Consider the following 23,932-nt stretch of genomic DNA (forward strand, 5'->3'; position numbering starts at 1 on the left):
TAACAAGGCTGGAGAATCGCGCCCATGGAGTTAGATTGCACGCTAATGTGATCCAGAAAGGTTATTAACCTGGGAAATGTGGTTAAGCCTGACCCAAATAAACTGAGCCTCAGAGGACTACTTTATAATATAAAAATATGGAAACATCTCTTCCATGATTGAAATTAAACAATATAATTCACGAGGACTGTGGCACCGTTCAGTGTTAGACTTAATTACACACACCAGAAAATCTCAGATTTGACTTAGTTGATTCAGGCTAGGGCACCAGTGAGGTATTGTAATTGCCCCACGGTGCTTCAGGCTAGGGAGGGGAAATGTGCCTATGCTCTTCGATACCCATAATGAAGTCTATGTATGAAGACAGGATTTAGCTTAGCGGTGATTCCCCCTATAGTTCAATGCAGAACCTTGGAAGATGACCTGGAGGTTCCCCTCCAAGTTACTCACCATCCTGACTTAGAAATATATTGCTAGTCCTTTATTGTCACAGGGTCTAAATGTTGGAACTTCCTCGCTAACAGCACTGTGGGTGGAGCTTGAACTCAGGGGCTACAGCAGAATACTATGAACAGTTTTGGTCTCCTTATCTAAGGAAAGATATGCTGGCATGGGAGGCAGTCCAGAGAAGGTTGACTAGGTTGATCCCGGATATTGGAGGGATTTTGTTATGAGGAGTGGTTAAGTAGGTTGGGCCTGTACTCATTGGAGTTTAGAAGAATCCGAGGTGACCTTATTGAGACATATAGAGGGCAATATTGAGCCTCTCTTCCCATCCGTGAGAAACTCGACGCGGGCTCAAAATCCGGAGAGAATCCAAACGCGTGGTTCTCTCCGGCATAAGTTTGGAATATCCCCCCCTCTCCAGTGTAGTGAGAATCGTGCCGCAGGAACCTGGGAACCCTGTTTAAATACATTACATTGTCACATTGTCATGAGCGAGCACTCTCTCCAGACATTCCCCTCACCTCACAGAATCTTACACCAAGTCTGGCCAGGTGTGAGGCAGTCAAGGGAATCCCTCTGCAGAAGTAAGTATAGCTCCTGGGGAGAGGAAAGAGTGCCCTGGCACTTCCCCCAGCACAGGGTGGCACTGTCAGATGCCAGCCAGTGCCAGGCAGGCCCCTGGGGAAGCGTGACTGGTGGGGGGGGGGGTTGTATATATCTGTGGTGGGAGAGAGCAGGCTTTGAGGGGGGGGGGGGGAAATCTGCTGGCGATGACTGTTGGAGGGGCCAGGGTGCAGGGACAGACACGAGACCTCCAAGATGGCTTGGGCGCCATTCGGCTGCAGTGCTGGTCAGGGCACCCTTTAAAGATGGCACCCCGAACTGTTTGAAGCTGGTTGCTGGCCCCACCTTGCTAGAGTGACAGCGTTAACTACGCCGGGGCTGACGCTTTGCCACTTATTCGTACGATTCTCCCCATAGGATTCTCAATGGGCTTGACAGGGTAGATGTTGAGAGGGCGTTTCCTCTTGTGGGAGAATCTAGGGCCAGAGGGCATAATTCAGAGTAAGAGATCGTCTATTTAAGACAGAGATGAGGAGGAAATTCTTCCCTCAAAGGATAGTGAATCTGTGGAATTCTTTACCGTAGGGGCTGTCGAGGCTGGGTCGCTAAGCATGTTCAAGGCTGAGATAGACACATTTTTAATCAGCAAGGGAATCAAGTTATGGAGATTAGGTGGGAAAGTGGAGTTTAGGATATCAAATCAGCCATAATCTCATTGAGTGGCAGAACAGACCCAATGGGCCTACTTGTGCTCTTATATCTTATGGCCCTATGATCTTAAGAAGGCATCTCACTACCATCTTCTCGAGGGCAACTAGGGATGGGCAATAAATGTTGGCCTAGCCAACAACGCTCACATGCCACAAAAAAAAAAAATGGAACAATTGAGAAAAAGGGTCCTAAATTAGAAATAAATGTTTTAACCTCTTAAAGTCTTTATTTAATTTCAAAATTCCAAAGCAAATTCAGCGAATGTAAAGCCATGCTAACACAAGCAACCAGCATATTTCACACCACATGATAATTTTCAGCAATCAAAAAAGCACAACGTAACAACAAACACAGCTTTCATTTAGGACATTTCTAAAAGTATTTTATCATTAACATTTATAATACTTAAAAAAAATCTTTGAGCAGTTTTTAAGTTGCTATACAGTAGCTCACACTTTCACGGATGTATCCGATGTGTTTGCATAGAGCTAGAATTACCGTGGAAATAATGGCAGTTTTTCATCTCAGACCTTGAGTCATTTGGTACAGGTTGTGTCACATCTGAATAATGAGTGTGTTTAACAATAAAAAACAGAGGAACTATTGCTATAAATAATCAACACTGGAAAAAGTGTTACTCGACTAATCTGGAGCCTTTCATATTTAATATATAAATCTGTCCAGTTTATCATCAAGAATAAATTGAATATTAATCTCAATCTCTGAAGTCGCTTTCCTTTGCTTCTTTTTATAAAAAGAAAACCCTAACAAGGGAAGGTAGTGTATAAATTTACAGATATTCTAATGCTGAGGTTTCTACATTGGCAAACCACACAAAATAGACAAAACAAATTTCACACTTTTTGGCTGACAATTCTTTTTTTACATTACTTACAAAGATAATCAAATTCTTCTACACACATGTATACATTAATTATCTAAGATATTAGGGTTATAAATAAGGCACAGTTTCAAAAATATTTAGTGTTAACGTGAAAAAAATGGCAGCTGCACAAAGGTTGTACCATATTTTGTACATTTGACAAGAGTTTCACAGACTGTAGGACAGAAAAAAAAAGAATACAGATGAAGGTTTTCAAATTTGTTTGAACCATATCTCTCAAACTGCAGTGCGTGGAAAGGGCAGATGTGGCTGACAGTGGAACCATTTTTTAACCCAACCAGCTGGCTAATTCTGTCAGCTTTGGTGACTCTCATTGGCACTGCTGTTTTCTTCAGAAACACGCCTTACTGTTTTAACACCCCATTTAAAAATGAGACAGTCGAGAGGTACGGTCATAGCTGACTAATGGTGCAAATCAGAGGGACCAAACAAGAAAGGGAGCTAGATGCAAAAAGGGCGAAATTTCTAATCAGTGCAACGTGGTACCTTATTATTTTTTAAAAGAAGAAATGAATATGAATTTCAGGTCATGTGTTCCATATTTGGTTTTGCAACTTTCCTCCTATTTAAAACAAAAAAATCCCAAGTGGTTTAAACATCCCGGCTGTGATCTGACAAAAGATTAATTTCATGGAAATATAAGATGCGTTTAGAAGTTACAAACTATTACGCTTCCTCTTGGAATTTTAATTGGACACTGGAATGAAAATAAGGATTTGCGAAGAGCTGTGTCAAAGGAGTTCTAGGATGCAATCTTATCCCAGCTACGGCTTCACGGAATACAATACAGGTCCACAGCACTACTAGTGTTAGTGCAATCCAAACTCCCAAATGTGTTTACTTTAGAAAATGTAATCCTAGCCACAATCCAAGAAAGCTGCCCATTCAAGGTGCTGCACAATTAGTAATCAAAAGGAAAATAAGTTGTGCCAGGTGTTGTGAATCTCCTCGTGCTGCTTCGGCGAGATACCGTGATTGCTACTTCTGACCTCTTTGAACTAGGGCGGGTTAAAATTACACCTCATGACACTGGGCTCAAGTAGGCACAATTTATTGAAATGTAGAGGTCAAAGGACAAGTCTTCGGGGGAAACAGTTTCACTTTATGAGGCTGAGGACAGAAAAAGAAGAGGCCTCTTTAAGTAAGTCGGCAATTATGCTTTAGCCAATTCCCTTCAAGATCCCAGTTCAAAAGTGAAATACTCATTCCGCATCCATACAAGACATTAACCCAGAACAATCAAAATTTTAGTGTGCTGGTGTGGGTTCATACTCTGCATGAACTGGTGGTCACTCCGCCTGACTGGGGATGAGGAGAAAAAAACAACTCTCTTTCATTTTAATTGAGCATACATAAAACCAAGCTGAATTTCACTGTTACTTAAGCCATGAAAAAAATATCACCTCATCTCATCTGAGATCATTTGCTTAATTCTCAGTCACAATGGTGAAAATTTCAAAAGACACCTTCTAAATAACATTATTATCACATTCATTTTTAGAATTTTTTTCCAATTAAGGGGCAATTTAGTGCGGCCCATCTACCTACCCTGCACATCTTTGGGTTGTGTTGGCGAGGTCCACGCAGATGTGGGGAGAATGTGCAAACTCCACACAGACAGTGACCCAGGCCCAGGATCGAACCTGGGTCCCTCAGCGCCATGAGGCAGCCGTGCTAACCACTGCGCCACCCGCACGTTCATATTTTAAGGATTTTTCACAACTAGATAAAGGTTATCCTGCACCCTTTTTTAATGTTAAAATTATTTGATTTGGGATTTCATTGAAAGTTTTCATACTGCTTTTAATTCAGTTCAAATAGACAAGTTTGATGTTGGAATAAACATCAACCCCCCCCGCCCCCCCATGCCAAGCGATAGCATGGAAGAAGACCACCATCACTCACTCACTGTGCAGAAAGACCAGTGCTTAATTATTCATGCCTCTGTATTCTGGACAATAGAACAAAACAAATTATCCTTTTTTCAGCAAGGAGATACTGAACTGTTCTTCTTACTCTGTAGCTTCACGTATTACAATATTGGCTTTGGTCACCCTTTAACAAAAAAGTTCCCTCATGTAAAACTTTTAGTGTTTTACCTGCCAATACCTCACCATGAAAGACAATTTAATTAGGGTGAACAAATCAGAAGTGCTTACATGGGAGAGAGATTTTCAGTGTCTGCTCGGGATAACAATTGTAAATGTAGTTAGGAATTTGTCACACCGAGTACACAGAGGGAGCCATTTTTCATGTTACCAAAGTGCAATAGCTGTTTTAATATTGCCACGCCAATCGTAAACTGAAATTTTAGAATAATAGCATTTTACACCATTTCCTCCAATGGTATAGATACAGTAAATAGTGGCTCTATTTTTAAAAAAAAGTAATTTCAATGAGTTCTTTTATGAACAAAAAAGCTGGAAAATGGAAAACGTATTCCACCTTTATTGTTCCTGGCCAAATGCACAGTAAATTCCTCTACATTGCGGAGCAGATTCGATGGGCCAAATGACCTACTTCTGCTCTTACGTCTTATGATCTTGTCCCAACAATATGCCTGAACCTCCAACAGTAACATGAATTCATCCAGTTCCCAGACATCAGTGTGACCAAGTGCGCCAAATCGTGAAGCGCTTGTGCTGTAGACACGGACCCAGTCGAAGCTGTCCAAAATTATTTAACGTGTTTAGAGAAGCCTTTTGTCCCGTTAGCCTCAGTTCACTTTGAACCCATGTTTCAGTGAGGACTGAATAGTTCACTCCTTCTCTCTGGTAATGAATTCCTTGCATCTCAATAAATCTGCTGTGATTATGGGCGGAATTTACCGGCTGTTTACGCCGGCGGGATATTCCGGTCCCACCAACGGCGCACTGTTCCTTGGGTTTCCCGGCGACGAGGGACGATTCAACGGGAAATCCGTTGACAATGGCAAGACGGAAGATCCTGCTGGTGGACACGGCCCCCTCCCCCCACCCCACTGCCAAAAACCACGCAGCGGGTTGGACAGAAAATCCTGCCCTATGTCACAATTATTTATTATTTAAAAAAATAAATTTAGAGTACCTAATTTTTTTTCCAAATGAAGGGGCAATTTAGCGTGGCCAATCCACCTACCCCACACATCTTTGGGTTGTGGGGGTGAGACACACGCAGACACGGGGAAAATGTGCAAAATCTACACGGACAGCGACCCAGAGCCAGGATCGAACCTGGGACCTCGGCGCCGTGAGGCAGCAGTACTAACCACTGCGCCACCATGCTGCCCACCCTAATTTGATTTTAAAGCTGTAATCCCATTTTGGGATTAAGGCGATATATAGACCACGCACTATTTGTTTTGGGAGCTTCTGATTCCTCATGACTAGACTGTAATCTTTATTCTCCGAGAAATCTATTATTCTCTATCTCAAAGTCAGAGAGTCTGAAATTACCCTGCATGCACAGTTGTCTGAAACTTCTTTCTCTGTTATTTTAAAGCAGAGCTTTTAACCTACTTATTTTATAAATGCTCAGATGCCAAAGTGAGGTAGTTCATTTAAAAATATTAACCTTCTGAAGGCTGTTGTCCCACAGGACCATTTCAGGGCCAGAACTTCAAACTCTACCATCACCTTGGCACCTTACTCATAATTGTGAGTTTCAAAAGTTGGGATTTCTTGGCTTGCAAGGCAATATTGTTTAAGGAAGGATGCATTTGGAACGTGGCCTGCTCATAGTTTATCCGACATGTGCAAAAGATAACATGCAAAGATAACATGCAATAAATTAGTCCATATATGTGGAAATAAACACAAAAACCAGTGCCCAAGAATACCACATGGTGCTTTCAGTCCATCAAATCCATTCTTACCACAAGTTTGTGTTTTGGCTTACCAGGGGCTTTATCCCTTTCCTATTCAATATTGATAGAAAGTTTTATGTAAATACTCCATTAATGTCTAATGGCCAGCAAGTATCCTGCATTCAACCGTGGCTTCAGGAAACCACCACATCCTGTGCACCACTTGAATTTCCAATCTCGGAGAATATTTGCATGCGACGCTCAATGTCAAGAGGAGTGCGAGGATGTCACTGAACCTGTAAGAATTAAAGTGTCAGAGATTTTATATTTTCCAAAGCATTTGTGAAAAGATAATCCAAACCTTTGCCCTTGGGCACACTGTTACTCAAGCACGTGTCTCTGAGTGAACCACTGCTCACGATATTCCTCTCCCGCTTCATGATTAGGTTATATTCACACAGGACCAAATTTGATTGGATGGGGGTCTATTCGGCAACTAAAATGATCAGGCTGTCCTTTCTTGTAAAATTACAGTAACAGGGAAATTAATTTCACCAAACTGCAACATACGAAACAAGCAGATCATTTTGTAACAAATGTAACAAAAGAAACAGAGTTCTTTTGGGGGTGGGGGAGGGAATTTCAAATCATCCCAAAGCACAGCACATGAGATCTACACGCACAGAAATTTACACCCCACCCCATATTAATACCTGATCAGGATGACTAAATTGGAATAATTTCTCAGAAGTGCTGAACTTTTCTAGTTTTTGGCCAACATGTAAGTGTACTGTAACCTCCTTACAACCATGTAAAATGCTGCTCTAACCTAGTCTGATTTGCAGTAATGCTACAAATGTTGTGGTTTCTTGTAACAGTAAGTAATCCACTAAATGTTAATATTGGCGTCAAAATATGCTGGCCAGTTACGCTTTCACATCAATGGTCTGAATGGAAATTCCCGGGTAATTTCCATTTATTGCTAACATTAGGAGACTTTGGCACATGAAGCAGTAAATCGGGCCACACAATAGCAAAAACCTACCTGTATTAAACTACTCTCATACCCCATACCCACTAAAATATTCCAGTCTTACCACAGGATGCGACATTAAATAATAAACTATGTATGCAGAATAAATATTCACGTTTAATCTGGAAAGGTTTCTTCTACTTCTGCAATTTAAGTTAAAATCCAAACGGATGGTGTGAATTTACTTCAGAGGAACTTCTCAGAGAGATTTCACCAAGCTGAAATCTTGAAAACTCCTATGTGGAAATCCCTGATGATGGGTTTGCCTGTCAGCTGCAAAAGAAACTAAGGGCTTGATTCTCCGGTCCCCCTTCTGCCTGTTTCTCGGCAGCGTGCCGTTTGCCAGCGGGATTCTATCTTCCTGCTGCCTGTCAATGGGATTTCCCATTGAAGCCACCCCACGCTGCTGGGAAACCCTCGGGTTGGGGTGTGCTGCACTCGGGAAAAGAGAATCCCAACAGCCAGAGAATTCCGGCCTACATTTATTGAAGCACAAACTTTTAATGCAGCAATCTCATCCTCCTCTGTGTACACAGCAAGTGAAGGATCCCACATGAGACACAAGGCAGTGTTTCAAGTAAAACGTGCTTGAACAGTATCATATCACAAAATGCCATGATTTTTATGAATTTACATCAATTTAAATATAATGAAACCGCTTTACGCCATAGCATCTGGTCCCGTGGTACGCCCCCCCCCCCGGAGGTGTGACGTCAAGCCAGATTCACAACTGGTTTTCGAAAATGAAAACCAGTTGTGACAACCACGCCCGGGGAGCGGAGGTGCCTGGAGGCCGGGTTGAGGGTCGCGGCTGGACATTGCCCCCTGGCGTCCTGGCAGTGCCGGGTAGAAGTGGGTAATGAAGTGGGCACTTCCTGGGGTGGGGGGTGGTAATCATCCTCCATTGGGGGAGGGGTTTCCCCTTGTGTGGTGTGGAGGGGTGCTTGCTGACGACAGCGCGGGTGGATGGGGGGGAAAGAGTGCCACTGATGTGGTGAGGAGAGGGTGGGGGACGGGTTGCCCTGAAAAATAGTGCCCTGAACTCTGTGGAGTCAACCTTGCGGGCTCTATCAGGCCCGACAGAGGGTCAGAAGATCTGGTCAGAAACATGGCTGTGTTTCTGAAGAGAAACGCACCAGTTTTCAGTCAGAACTTGTAGTTTGGCATTTAGTGCTTGCACCTTTGATACAAACTGAGGTAATGCCCCACTTCAGAATTGTGTAATACTTAATTTCAATGGTTAGATAATGAGGCAAAAAATTGAATTGTTCTGCGATATCAAATCTGCTATCAGGCCAGGAAATAATACATTTCCAGGTAAAGAAAAGTGAATTGGATTTCTGACAGTAGCTACTTTTATTTTCCTATTTAGGCAGGGCCTTTCAATAAATAACTGCACTGCACCGTTGCTAATTCTAAAAATGTTGCATTAGTCACCATTACAAAATCTTATATTCGTCACATGTCCATAATACAACCTCTTTGGAGTTTACATATGTAGTGACAAGGAAAGGTTATTTTTAAGGTGATGCAAAATAAATATTATGGCAGAGATTTTCAACTTGCTGCCAGGCATTGCGGATCGGTGGCTCATTATAGAAACTGCACGATATTGATCTCCAAAATTATAGAAAATGTACCCCATGGGTTAAAATTGGCATTATTGTTTTGGGTTGAGTGATCCTCTGCAGGTGCAAAGTTTTTTGTGTATGCAGAACAGGCACAACATTTGGGCAGCAACAATAGGAGAATACTTATATTCTTGGATAGAAAATAGTCTTGAATGGTATTCATGTTCAGGCAGAGCGAGGGTAAAATAACCAGGAGAGAGAGAGGGAAGAGATTTCTGTCAGGTTATAATCAAGAGTAAGTATGGATAGTCCTCAAAGCTGAATGATAAGGAATCTTTAGCATAGAAATAAATAAGTTGGAGGCAGGGGCACCAATGGGTTGATTCTGAATGACTTGTACACCTGCAGCATTTTCAGTTCTTACCTTTTATTGACCGCATCAGGAATATAGTGTAGATATTGATTGAGGCTGGAGAGGGATATAAGGAGAATGGAAAGCCAGTACAAGTTAGGTATGGTGCGGAACTAACTCAGTTATTTCACATTGATGTTTCTGATTTTTTTTTTTAAATGAGACAATATCCGGCCTGTCTTCACTTCACTGTATTTTTGATACACGATGAAAAAGAGAACATTGTGGACTAGAATTAATTCATACATAATAACATGATGCCATAGCCTTCAATCAATGCTTATACTCCTGCCTGTATACTGTAAGGTTTGAAAATCAAAACGTCTTTCCCCATTTGGTATGGTGTCGCCAAGTTGCTTCTTTGCGCAAGTCAAGGAGCACAACCGGAGTGAGACATATCCAGAGTGGGAATTTGGAACTTGGTAATTTGGTGCAGGGAGGTAATTCGGTGCAGAGTGGGAGAAGGTGCCTTTTCCCTACTGTTTTGTGCTCTCTCTTTCTTCTGGCCTGTAACTTTTAATCTGCAGGGAGAGAACCAGAGAGCATCTGAGACCCTCGGAAGGTAAGTAAGTGATTTTTATTCATTTTTACTTTTATTACCTTTTCAAATTGTGTGTGTGTGTGTGTGTGGGGGGGGGGGGGGGGGGGGGAAGAGAAACTGAAGTGACATCACAGAAAAGCTGTGACCTGATTGGCTGGTTGGGAATCTACACTAAATTAAAACAATTAAGCATTGTTAAACTAATTAAACATAATTACTTATTACTTAATTATAATTTAGAGGGTATCTAAGCCACAGATCGGAGAGTACTGTATTTAGCTTTCACACTTATAGTAGAAATCTAGTGCTATGAAACATACAGTTAACAGTAACTTATTTTTTAACTTTTAAATTTAATTTACTCATTAATTGACACAATGTCAATTAGAGGGGCGCAGTGCTCTGACTGTGAGATGTGGCAGGTCCGGGAGGCTTCCAGCCTCCCGGATGGCTTCATCTGCAGAAAGTGCACCCAATTGGATCTCCTCACAGACCGCATGGTTCGGTTCGAGCAGCAGCATGCAGGTGGCGGAAAGCGTCATAGATAGCAGTTATATAAATGTGGTCACACTCAAGGTGCAGGCAGAGAAATGGGTGACTACCAGAAAGGGCAGGCAGTCAGTGCAGGAATCCCCTGTGGTTGTCCCCCTCTCGAACAGGTATACCCCTTTGGATACTGTCGGGGGGAGGGGTTAGCCTATCAGGGGAAACAGCAGCAGCCAGAGCAGTGGCACCACGGCTGGCTCTGATGTTCAGAAGGGAGGGTCAAAGCGCAGAAGAGCAATAGTCATAGGGGACTCTATAGTCAGGGGCACAGATAGGCGCTTCTGTGGATGTTAAATAGACTCCAGGATGGTATGTTACCTCCCTGGTGCCAGGGTCCAGGATGTCTCCGAACGGGTAGCAGGCATCCTGAAGGGGGAGGGCAAACAGGCAGAGGTCGTTGTACATATTGGTACTAACGACATAGACAGGAAGGGGCATGAGGTCCTGCAGCAGGAGTTCAGGGAGCTAGGCAGAAATTTAAAAGACAGGACCTCTAGGGTTGTAATCTCGGGAATACTCCCTGTGCCACGTGCCAGTGAGGCTAGAAATAGGAAGATAGAGCAGCTAAACATGTGGCTAAACAGCTGGTGTAGGAGGGAGGGTTTCCGTTATCTGGACCACTGGGAGCTCTTCCGGGGCAGGTGTGACCTGTATAAGAAGGACAGGTGGCATCTAAACTGGAGAGGCATAATTATCCTGGCTGCGAGGTTTGCTAGTGTCACATGGGAGGGTTTAAACTAGTATGGCAGGGGGGTGGGCACCGGAGCAATAGGTCAGAAGGTGAAAGCATTGAGGGAGACCAGTTAGGGAATAGGGCCAGTATGGCTCTGAGGCAGAGCAGACAGGGAGAAGTTGCTGAACACATCAGTCTGATGGCCTGAAGTGCACATGTTTTAATGCAAGAAGTATTACGGGTAAGGCAGATGAACGTAGAGCTTGGATTAGTACTTGAACCATGATGTTGTTGCCATTACAGAGACCTGGTTGAGGGAAGGACAGGATTGGCAGGTAAACGTTCCAGGATTTAGATGTTTCAGGCGGGATAGAGGGGGATGTAAAAGGGGTGGCGGAGTTGCGCTACTGGTTCGGGAGAATATCACAGCTGTACTACGGGAGGACTCCTCAGAGGGCAGTGAGGCTATATGGGGCTATATGGGTAGAGATCAGGAATAAGAAGGGTGCAGTCACAATGTTCGAGGTTTACTACAGGCCTCACAACAGCCAGCGGGAGATAGAGAAGCAGACAGGTAGACAGATTTTGGAAAACACAGGGTTGCTGTGATGGGAGACTTCAACTTCCCCAATATTGACTGGGACTCACTTAGTGCCAGGGGCTTAGACGGGGCAGAGTCTGTAAGGAGCATCCAGGAGGGCTTCTTAAAACAATATGTAGACAGTCCAACTAGGGAAGGGGCTGTACTGGACTTGGTATTGGGGAATGAGCCCGGCCAGGTGGTAGAAGTTTCAGTAGGGGAGCATTTCGGGGACAGTGACCACAATTCAGTAAGTTTTAAAGTGCTGGTGGACAAGGATAAGAGTGGTCCTCGGTTGAATGTGCTAAATTGGGGGAAGGCTAATTATAACAATATTAGGCAGGAACTGAAGAACCTAGATTGGGGGCGGTGTTTGAGGGTAAATCGACATCTGACATGTGGGAGACTTTCAAGTGCCAGTTGATAGGAATTCAGAACCGGCAAGTTCCTGTGCGGAAGAAGGATAAATATGGCAAATTTCGGGAAACTTGGATAACGAGAGATATTGTAGACCTCGTCAAAAAGAAAAAGGAGGCATTTGTCAGGGCTAGAAGGCTGGGAACAGACGAAGCCTGTGCGGAATATAAGGAAAGTAGGAAGGAACTTAAGCAAGGAGTCAGGAGGGCTAGAAGGGGGTCACGAAAAGTCATTGGCAAATAGGGTTAAGGAAAATCCCAAGGCTTTTTACACGTACATAAAAAGCAAGAGGGTAGCCAGGGAAAGGGTTGGCCCACTGAATGATAGGCAAAGGAATCTATGTGTGGAGCCAGAGGAAATGGGCGAGGTACTAAATGAATACTTTGCATCAGTATTCACCAAAGAGAAGGAATTGGTGGATGTTGAGTCTGGAGAAGGGTGTGTAGATAGCCTGGGTCACATTGAGATCCAAAAAGACGAGGTGTTGGGCGTCTTGAAAAATATTAAGGTAGATAAGTCCCCAGGGCCTGATGGGATCTACCCCAGAATACTGAAGGAGGCTAGAGAGGAAATTGCGGAGGCCTTGACAGAAATCTTTGGATCCTCACTGTCTTCAGGTGATGTCCCGGAGGACTGGAGAATAGCCAATGTTATTCCTTTGTTTAAGAAGGGTAGCAAGGATAATCCAGGGAGCTACAAGCCGGTGAGCCTTACTTCAGTGGTAGGGAAATTACTGGAGAGAGTTCTTCGAGACAGGAGCTACTCCCATTTGGAAGCAAATGGACGTATTAGTGAGAGGCAGCATGGTTTTGTGAAGGGGAGGTCGTGTCTCACTAACTTGATAAGAGTTTTTCGAAGATGTCACAAAGATGATTTATGCAGGTAGGGCAGTGGATGTTGTCTATAAGGACTTTAGTAAGGCCTTTGACAAGGTCCCTCATGGTAGACTGGTACAAAAGGTGAAGTCACACAGGATCAGGGGTGAGCTGGCAAGGTGGATACAGAACTGGCTAGGTCATAGAAGGCAGAGAGTGGCAATGGAAGGGTGCTTTTCTAATTGGAGGTCTGTGACTAGTGGTGTTCCACAGGGATCAGTGCTGGGACCTTTGCTGTTCGTAGTATATATAAATGATTTGAAGGAAAATGTAACTGGTCTGATTAGTAAGTTTGGAGACGACACAAAGGTTGGTGGAATTGCGGATAGCGATGAGGACTGTCAGAGGATACAGCAGGATTTAGATTGTTTGGAGACTTGGGCGGAGAGATGGCAGATGGAGTTTAATCCGGACAAATGTGAGGTAATGCATTTTGGAAGGTTTAATGCAGGTAGGGAATATACAGTGAATGGTAGAACCCTCAAGAGTATTGAAAGTCAGAGAGATCTAGGTGTTCAGGTCCACAGGTCACTGAAAGGGGCAACACAGGTGGAGAAGGTAGTCAAGAAGGCATACGGCATGCTTGCCTTCATTGGCCGGGGCATTGAGTATAAGAATTGGCAAGTCATGTTACAGCCGTATAGAACCTTAGTTAGGCCACACTTGGAGTATAGTGTTCAATTCTGGTCACCACACTACCAGAAGGATGTGGAGGCTTTAGAGAGGGTGCAGAAGAGATTTACCAGGATGTTGCCTGGTATGGAGGGCATTAGCTATGAGGAGCGGTTGAATAAACTCGGTTTGTTCTCACTGGAACGACGGAGGTTGTGGGGCGACCTGATAAGAGGTCTACAAAATTATGAGGGGCATAGACAGAGTGGATAGTCAGAGGCTTTTCCCCAGGGTAGAGGGGTCAATTACTAGGGGCATAGGTTTCAGGTGCGAGGGGCAAGGTTTAGAGGAGATGTACGAGGCAAGTTTTTTTTTTTTTTTTTTTTTTTTTTTTTTTACACAGAGGGTAGTGGGTGCCTGGAACTCGCTACCGGAGGAGGTGGTGGAAGCAGGGACGATAATGACATTTAAAGGGCATCTTGACAAATACATGAATAGGATGGGAATAGAGGGATACGGACCCAGGAAGTGTAGAAGATTGTAGTTTAGTCGGGCAGCATGTTCGGCACGGGCTTGGAAGGCCGAAGGGCCTGTTCCTGTGCTGTACTTTTCTTTGTTCTTTGTTCTTCATTGTCATTTACTGAAACAAACAGATGCCCTATATTGGAGTGCGTCATGGGCTGCAAATAAAAATCTCCAGGTTGTGACACCAAAATGATTATCTGTTAAAGTTGAGAAATGTAGAAAAAGCAGAGAGAGGTGCACCCAACCGTCACTCGGCATCAATTGAAGGGCACCAAAACTGCAGGCTCAATGTCAAGTAAAACTTTGAATAGCATAGTCAGTGAAGAAATGCCGAAGATCAGAAATAACAAACTCCTGCGTGAAACAGAAAACTGACTAAACATAAAGAGCCTGCAAAGATGGTCATGATAGCCTGGCTGATGTTATCAAAATGTAGAGAATGGAATAGAAGTTAATTGCACTGATTGAAAGATTTCTATGAATTTCCTTGTGTTAAACTTTTAATGTTAATAACATGCACTCCTTTGGATTAACTGTCTAACATTAGTGACCTAGAATTCACTTCATTTACAGATTTCCTTTAACATTCAGAAACAGGCATTTTTACATGTTTCTGCTTTCTGTAGCTGGGAATTTTATATGTATTTTTTTTTAATTTTAAGGACTTTGGTCTCTGAAGGGATAAGATTCTTGTTCGATAACCAAACCCTTTTATTGTCAAGGTGGGGGCAGTGTAGAATTCAGGGGGGGGATTCTCTGCAATCGGCGCGATGTCCGCCGACCGGCGCCAAAAACGGTGCGAATCAGTCCGGCATCGCGCTGCCCCAAAGGTGCGGAATCCTCCGCATCTTGAGGGGCTGAGCACTCACCTGGAGGGGCTAGGCCCGCGCCGGACTGATTTCCGCCCCGCCAGCTGGCGGGATAGGCCTTTGGTGCCCCGCCAGCTGGCGCGGAAATGACTTTGCCGTGCGGCACATGCGCGGGAGCGTTAGTGGCCGCTCACGGCATCCCCGCGCAAGCGCAGTGGAGGGGGTCTCTTCCGCCTCCGCCATAGTGGAGACCATGGCGAAGGCGGAAGGAAAAGAGTGCCCCCTCGGCACAGGCCCGCCCGCGGATCGGTGGGCCCCGTCGCGGGCCAGGCCACCGTGGGGGCACCCCCCCCGGGGTCAGATCGCCCCCCAGGACCCCGGAGCCCGCCCGCGCCGCCTTGTCCCGCCGGTAAGAGTGGTGGTTTGATTCTCGCCGGCGGGACAAGCATTCCAGTAGCAGGACTTCGGCCCATCGCAGGCCGGAGAATCGCCGGGAGGAGGCCTGCCAACCGGCACAGCGCGATTCCCACCCCCGCCGAATATCCGGTGCCGGAGAATTCGGCAACCGGCAGGGGCGGGATTCACGCAAGCCCCCGATGATTTTAAGACTGATCTTAGTAAGGTCATAATTACAGACTTTATTGAGAACTGAAGTGGACTGTTCATGGCGCACAATGACATCACCATTTTTTGCCACTGACCTGGGCCACTGTTGCTCCTGTAATATTCAGCTGATAAATGAAAACAGTTCAGATGTTTGGCCAAAGGGTATTGCTCGAAGATGCAGATTCAGTGCTCAGGCAAATATTTGAATGGAATAGCAAGTGGAAACGAGCAGTGTAGGTGCCAAACAAGGGCCTAAGATAAAGGCCCAGAATGGTCTCTTGAGGATTGTGGTAAACCATGTATTATATTGTACATACTGTTCTTACTTATTGTACTTACTGTTCTTACTGTTTGTTACATGTCTGGGTTGTCCCTGCTGGCTCCACCCCTTGGGCTCAAGTATAAAGGTACCCAACCTCCAGCCCTGCCCTCATTCTGGGACCGGCTGCCAGCAGGTATATTTTAGCTGATTAAAGCCACAGTTTACTCTTCCAACTCTCGTCTGTCGTCATTGATGGTACATCAAGGATGCTTTGAGAATAGTGCAAACCACTGATGGGCTCTTATTGGAAAATAAGACACATTTTTCAATTTGTAGAAACTCCCACAAATGAAAACAACACAGTAAATGTAAGGAAAATTAGCTATCTCCTTCATACCAACCATGTCACATCTCAGGCTGGTCTAATTCCGTGTACTTCATTACATATTCCCGGGACAATCTTTTGGGAATGTTTTACTATGTTGAAGAGCTATATAAATGCAAGATATTCTGGTGTTCTTGCGGCCAGACGGCATATTATTTTATCCATCTGGGTCCATTCTCAGCCTATTTAACTACAACTGCCTTTGGATAGTGAAAGTAATGTTTTCTTTTTGGAAAATCACAGCCTGGGAGTATTGATAGGAGGAAAGAAACTTTACCAAGCCTTCGCAAGGCACTGAGTAAAGGGTGGTTCATAAAGGTGACCCTGAAAAGTGAAGAAGAAGAAGAAAGATCGAGATGAATTAGAAAAACAAGCAAGAACTAAACATGAACAAATGCAGCAAGGGTCAGCTAGTGGAAATCCATATACATAACACTGCATTTTAAGATATATTGCACAAACAGACAGTATTTTTTGATTTTGAATAAATCATTGCACACAGTAAGCATGTACTTCTTTTGTTCTGATATAAAATCTAGCATGATCTCTTCAACAAAAAAAAAGATATAAACAATTTCTTTTTTTCTACATGTCTGACCGGGTAGTAGTCAGTCCTTAAAAGTTGGTGACTACTGGTCACTCTGACTGTCCAGCAGCTGAGCTAGCTTTGAATTTATGTCGGAAGGTCAGAAATGACAAGTTTGTCCATCTTGTTGCTGACTTCTGGGGTGGATGTTTCATCGGATTCGTAGTCTTCCTCAAAGGAGCTGCAAGGAAGAAGCAAAAGACTGTACCAGAATTCAACCAAATCCTACCACTGATTGTTCGGTATATCCACCCAGAGTAAATAAGGGCCAATTTTAACCAAAGCCATCGGAGACCCCTGGGTGGTCAGAGTAGGTGCAGGGTGACTTGGGCACCTTGATACTGTCCAGCTGCTACCATGGCACTGCTACTCTGGTACTGCCAAGGTATCTGGGTGGCACTGGCAGGGTGGCAGTGCAAGGCTGCCTGCTGGGCAGTGCCAAAGGGGGCCATACCTATGAAAGGAGGGTGAAGGGGGAGATTTGAAGTTTAAGGGTGTACAAAACAGGTAAGTAAGGGTCTCTGGGAGTTGGGATGAAGCATGGGAGTCCTGGAAGGGAAGGGGTTCCTGTAAGTGGGCCTGTGGGGGTCTGAAAAGGAGGGTGTGGTCCAGGGACCTCATAGCAGGGTGACCTCACTGGGGGTGGAGGGGGGGGGGGGTTGGAGTAGTGCTCATGTGTGTGTGGGGGGTGACATTGCCCATGAGGCCTTTATTCAGTTTTGCTTAAATCACCGTTGATCCACTCATCTTGTATTCATTAATCTTTGCATAGTCCTGTAGGCGTCACAGTAGCACAGTGGTTAGCACTCACAGCGCCAGGGTCCCAGGTTTGATTCCCTCTTCGGTCACTGTCTGTGCGGAGTCTGTACGTTCTCCCCGTGTTTGCATGGTTTTCCTCCAGAAAGATGTGCTTGTTGTGTGAATTGGACATTCTGAAATCTTCCTCAGTGTACCCGAACAGGTGCTCCCGGAGTGTGGCGACTAGGGGATTTTCACAGTAACTTCATTGCAGTGTTAATGTAAGCCTACTTGTGACTATAATAAAGATTATTATTATTATAACGAAGCTGAACCACAGGACTCTCGTCAATTTGTATGTTGGGCTACAATAGACAGTTGGCCCTGACCTGGAATGCTGATACTGTATGCCCCAAATTGACACGGTGTTGCATTTCTCAGTCGTAATGTCCTTTACCTTGGTGAGCTTAAACAAAATTCAGCCTTGCTGTAAGGCACTTATCATTCTCCCCTCCTGAGGGGAAGGTCACATTGATGGGATGAATGGTCTCTCTCTTTGTTGTAAGATTCTATCACCTTGCTTTCCTCAATGGAGTGTGCCTGAGTATTATATCTCCCCCCTCCTCCTGATCATTCCCCCACCCCTTCCTATCTTGCACATAATTTCCCTACAGCTACTTATATAACATTTTCATATTTTCTCATCTGTTTGAGATTCATGATATTACATTCAAAGAGTTTAGAAACGGGATTAAATGCAGTGCTGATTGTAGGACATTTACAGTTCTGCACTAAGTTGTAGATTCCCTGGCAGAACATAACGGCCACTAATGAAATGAATTCAATGGGTGAAATTTTCACCTTGGGATTTCCAAAAGTCAATGGACGTTTGGAATGGCTCGACACATTTTCCGGCCCCATCCCCTCCCGTGACGGGGCCATGAAATTCAGTCCAATGTGGTTTTTTTTCTGATTGAGTGACAGAACCTGTATTACTGAGGAAGGGACTCTGCTTTAGCAATGTCTCTATTTCAACAATAGGTGGCAGCACTTGTGACATTTCATTAATACCTTGATTCACAGCAGCAACTGGCCTCTGCAACATCCTTATAATTAATGTAAATCTCTTTATTACTTCTTATCTGCAAACCTAAAGTTGATCTGTTGGATGGGTATTAAAATTTTTATACTTAAATCTGGATTCCCACAGCCAAGATTTGTCAATTGAGGACTGCAAATGGCAACAATAAGTAAATTAACAGTAGGTGGTGCTACTTTTAGGTTAAAAACACTAACATACAATGTTTGTGGTAAAACAAACCCAAGGGGCGCGATTCTCCGAGCCTCGCGCTGGGCCGGAGAATCGCCACAGCCGTGCCACGACGCCCCGACGCTATCGCGCGATTCTCCGAGGTGCGGAGAATCGGCGCCATTTCCGCTGACGCGTTTGATGCGGCGCAGGCCGCTGGAATGGGCCGAGCGGCCACGCAGAAAAAGCAGAGTCCCGCCGGCGCCATTCACCCCTGGTCGCTGCCGGCGGGAACTCTGCGTGAAGGGTCGGGGCGGCCTGTGGGGCGGGGAAAAGCACTCCTTCACAGGCGGGGAGGCCTCTGATGGGGTCTGGCCCGCAATCGGGGCCCACTAATCAGCGGGCCGGCCTCTCCCCCCCCCCCCGGGCCTACTTTGTTGCGCGGCCGGCCCCTGAACCCCTCCGCCATGTTGCGCGGAGCCGGCGCGCTGAAGAAATCCCCCACGCATGCGCAGATTGCCGCGGCCCAACTGCACATGCGTGGGACGGTGAAGCGCCCATTTGGCGCCGGGAAGGGAGGCTGGAGTGGCGTGAACTGCTCCAACGCCGTGCTGGCTCCCTGTGGGGGACAGAATCGGTCGTCCCCGTGCCCGTTTTGCGCCGTCGTGAAACGCAACGGCATTCACGACGGCGCGAACACTTAGTCTCCATTTGAAATTAAATTAAATGAAAATCACTTGTCACAAGTAGGCTTCAAATGAAGTTACTGTGAAAAGCCCCTAGTCGCCACTTTCCGGCGCCTGTTCGGGGAGGCTGGTACGGGAATTGTACTGTGCTGCTGGCCTGTCTTGGTCTGCTTTCAAAGCCAGCGAGTTAGCCCTGTGCTAAGAATTGCTCCCTATAGTTTAATTCTGCATCACTCCTGATAGTGCTATGAAGCGGACACAGGGGCAGAGACCCGAGGGAAGTCAATCATTATTAAAGTGTTAACTTAAGCATCATCATGGGCCCCGATTTAATGGAAATGAAACAGAGTCTCGTTTTGGGTGCGTTTAGCCGGGTGTTTCCTTGCACTTACAGCGCTGAGAACGACCCGACATTGTACAGGAATCTGCTTCATTTCTGGCCTCAGCAAAGAAAGCCCCGCCAACGATCTCAGCTCGCCAGTCCAGGAAGAGATTGCCGGGGTGTCAGGATGGCAGTGCCAGGGTCCCAGGCTGGCAGTGTCACGGTGCTCATGCGGCATCAGGGGTACAAGGGTAAAGCGCATCACCCAGGGGCCCCCGATCGGCTAGGAGACCCTCCTAGTGTTGGTACACCTGGTCCACATTTCTGGAACGGGGTCTCCAAGGCAAGGCCGTATGATCCCGCGCCATGAGTAACTCCGGCACAGACATATTCAAGTGAGACTAACGACTCACTTGAATATGCAAATCTTGGTCCCGCCATTGAGGGTGGTATCCAGATTGTGACGCCTCGCAAGATCTTGTTGGATCTCATGAGACATAACGAGCGTAGTAAACCTCGAGAGAGGCCTCTCGTGAGATTTACCGGCTTCAGTGCATACCAAGTCAGGTGCAATGAGGCCGTTAGATCGTGCCCCATGTTTACAAATGGTCTATTAGTGCACAGGACACGAGATTGGTTCTGATAACACCATTTTTAAGAAGCTTAATGTGACACTATGCTATCAGCCTGTTTTATCTGCTTGCGTATGCAGTAGTTCATGGCCCCTGAGCCCAAGTTCAGACTTGTTCCAAACGACAGCCGAGTTGCGAATTCCATCCAGATCGTTCTCGTAACGTTTAGCGTAATTTCGGGTGAGTCCACCTAAATTATGGCAACTGTAGTCCAACAGCATGGTTGGACTATATGTAAAGAAGCTGAATAATCACAGTGATTGTTTTCAATGGGATTTTTTTCCATCTAGAGTCATAGAATCATAGAATTTACATTTGGCCCATCGAGTCTGCACCGGAAAGAGCACCTTACCTAAGCCCATGCCTCCACCCTACTCTCGTAATCCAGTAACCCCACCTAATCCTTTGGACACTAAGGGCAATTTAGCACGGCCAATCCACCTAACCTACACATCTTTGGACTGTGGGAGGAAACCGGAGCACCCGGAGGAAACCCACGCAGGCACGGAGAGGAAGTGCAAACTCCACACAGACAGTGACCCGAGGTCGGAATTGAACCTGGGACCCTGGAGCTGTGAGGCAACATTGCTAACCACTGTGCTGCCTAATTTTCTCCTCATCTGTCCTGCGCGCAACCAACTGTGCTACTTGGTCCAGGTGAGCACACTCTTAATTGACCCCTGAAAGTGTCTGACTATATAACTAATCCTCTTACGACAAAAAGTCCACACAATCTCTCTTTCCACAAGAATCAGTGAATGCTAATGCTCGTTGTTCTTTCCTTCCCCTGATGGTGCTGAAGACAAAGTTGGTGAACCTAATGAACAAACCAAGGGTTAATCCTGAGACTTTTACAACATGTCAGTCTCAGTTGGACCTGCGGTAGTTCACTGAGCCATCAAGGTGTGAAATATGCATATTTTTAGCAGACCAGGTTTAGTGCTGCTATGGTTTTGTAGATTTCTGGATCACAGTATCTGTTCTCCCTTGAATAATCTTGTTTGAACGAAATTCCTGGCCAGTAAAACCAATTATGTATACATAGCATTGAAGTAAACTAATTATTTTCTATTTTCTTCAGGTAATATACAGTGTAATCAAAGTGATGAATCTTGCGATTAAATATTGCACAAAGCCTTTCTGATGTATATGCTAAATCGGATGTGAGAATTTCCGTGCTCATTTGAACAAAGAAAATGTGATATTACAACATTTTTGGTTTAATAGACATTAAATCTGGGCCCTGAAGGTTCTCAGAGGTTCTTCCTCCTGCTGTAAGATATGCAGAACATGCTCGGGGAATCCTTGTGAAGAACCAAGGGTCTTAGTGTTTGAATCCACCAAGATTCTGTCATTGTAGCCAGGAAATGCATCCAATCCAAGACCCCAAAACAATGACCTGAGGCCACTGGTGAATTGTTTTTACCAATGCTGCATGGTAAAAATAGAAGACTAATGTGACATTGCAGCTGCTTACCCTTCTTGTAACTGCTCGTTGGCCGATTCCTCAGCAACCAAAATCTCATATTCTTCGGCTGCGTACTTGTCCCAATCGGAAGGCTCTGGACCTTCATTGTCGATATCCTACAAGACACAAAAGGCGACGGTCAACAAGAACACAGTGACTTCATGTTTTAATACATATTTAAAATGGATTCCTTAGGTGCGGTGGGAAGGCAGCAGTATGCGAATATAGCAAAATGTCACAGCAGAGTTGGCAAAGAGGAATGCGGCCTTCAACAGGGCGAGGTCAGCGCTGTATAAGAGCGGTGTGCATTTTGGTGTGATGTACCCGGCGAAGCTGAGAGTCAGGCATGTTTCCAGCGATCATTTGTTCGGGACGGCGGAGGAAGCAGAGGCTTTTGTTAAAGTACAACGACCTGGATTGAACTGAGGGGGTTTGAATGGTACTTCGATGGTGGCTGGGATGGGACTGTTTGAGTCGTAAAAATGAAGTCGTAATGTTTTTCCTTTTTGTGTGTATATATATATGGTTCATTTAAGTTTGTGATTCTGTATTGAGGGAGTATATGTTTTGGGGAGTGGAAGGGGGGGGGGGGGGCGAGGAAGTTTGAATACGGATTAAGATAGGAATTCGAGCACTTTGTGTAGGGGATGTTAATGGAATTTGGATATTTCTTTGCAGAGGGAGAAGGCGGGGGAAGTTTTGGTTCTTTTTTGCTACTCATTTGATGTGGGCCCGGGGTGGGAGGGATGGGGTGCTACCTCACTAGCAGGCAGAGGCTGGCTAGTGAACGGGAGCAAAGTGGGGGGAGCGGCTGTGGATTGTTGCGAGTTTTGATGACCCTAGAAGGTGTGAATGGTGGGGTGAAGGGGATGGTGATGAGAGATAATAGTTTGAAGGGAATATTTGGGGGTTTTCTGGCATGGGGGTGGGGGCCAAGGGTTCATGCTGGCGGTGACCAGGGTTTGTTTTCTTTGTTTCATCCTGTGGGTGGGGCTGGGTGCCACCTTGGGTGGGCCTTGGTATCAGGGGTCTGCGGTGGAAATGGCTGATTTGAGTGGAAGAGAGGAGGTGAGAGACCACCGATTAGATTTGTCATGTGGAATGTGGGGGGTTTGGGAGGCTCAGTGAAGTGTGTAAACATTTTTTCTCATTTGAAGAATTTGAGGGCCGATGTGGTGACTTTGCAGGAGACCCACCTGCAGGGGAGGGACCAGATTAAGCTTCGGAACGGTTGGGTGAGTCAGATGTTGCACTCGGGCTTTGGTGGCAGGACCCAGGGGTAGCAATTTTAATTAATAAAAGAGTTTGGTTTCAGATGGTGAAGGCTATAGCGGATCAGAGAGGTAAATACACAATAGTTACTGGAATGTTGGAAGACAAGCCAGTGGTGCTGGTAAATGTGTACGCTCCAAACTGGGATGGTGTGGTATTTATGAAGAGGATGTTGTCTGCCATACCAGACTTGGAGATGCACAGTTGATCTTGGGGGGGGGTTTGAACTGTGTTTTGAATCCCAAGTTAGACTTCGTCCCTTCGGGGGTAGCAAAGGTATTGACAGCGTTTTTGAAGGAAATGGGAGGAGTGGATCCATGGTGGTTTCTGCATCCAGGGGGTAGGGAATTTTCCTTTTCTACAGTGCATAAAATATATTTGCGGATTGAATTCTTCATGATGGGCAGATCCCTCCTGCCAGGGGTGACTGCCATGTCCTCATGTGCGATGCTTGGCTTAATACAGCTTAATATTGTGGGAGTGGACGATAAGTGCGAGCATTGTGGAAAAGGTCCGGCTAACCATGTTCACATGTTCTGGTCACGTTCATAGCTCGTGGGGTTCTGGCTCTCCTTCTTTAGCACCATGTTGGCGATTCTTAAAATTGAACTGGAGCCCTGTCCCTTGAAGGCCACATTTGGGGTGTCACTTGCTGGAGCTGCAGATGAGGGTGGGGACCGAGGTCCTGGCCTTTGCCTTGCTGATTGCTCGGAGGCGAGTGC

The 23,932-nt window shown here is 45.4% G+C and overlaps 1 protein-coding gene and 1 long non-coding RNA gene across 8 annotated transcripts in view; one reads left to right on the forward strand and one right to left on the reverse strand.

Moving 5' to 3' along the window:
• Window positions 1-23,932, forward strand: part of LOC140389962 (uncharacterized) — a 53,853-nt gene that overhangs the window by 13,662 nt on the left and 16,259 nt on the right. The window lies entirely within an intron of this gene.
• ppp2r3a (protein phosphatase 2, regulatory subunit B'', alpha) overlaps window positions 1,925-23,932 on the reverse strand; it is a 597,462-nt gene continuing 575,454 nt past the window's right edge. For 5 of the 7 annotated variants that reach the window (XM_072474671.1, XM_072474672.1, XM_072474678.1 and 2 more), the window contains 2 exons: window positions 21,948-22,054; window positions 1,925-6,706 (listed from right to left, as the gene is read on the reverse strand). In XM_072474671.1, coding sequence (XP_072330772.1) covers window positions 6,568-6,706; window positions 21,948-22,054 — 246 coding nt within the window. In that variant the 3' untranslated portion in view covers window positions 1,925-6,567. Of the gene's footprint in view, window positions 17,025-21,947; window positions 22,055-23,932 lie in introns of all 7 variants that reach the window. The other 2 variants (XM_072474674.1, XM_072474676.1) reach the window with 1 other exon arrangement.

The sequence above is a fragment of the Scyliorhinus torazame genome, chromosome 14 (assembly GCF_047496885.1).
Source record: "Scyliorhinus torazame isolate Kashiwa2021f chromosome 14, sScyTor2.1, whole genome shotgun sequence".
Taxonomy (NCBI): domain Eukaryota; kingdom Metazoa; phylum Chordata; class Chondrichthyes; order Carcharhiniformes; family Scyliorhinidae; genus Scyliorhinus; species Scyliorhinus torazame.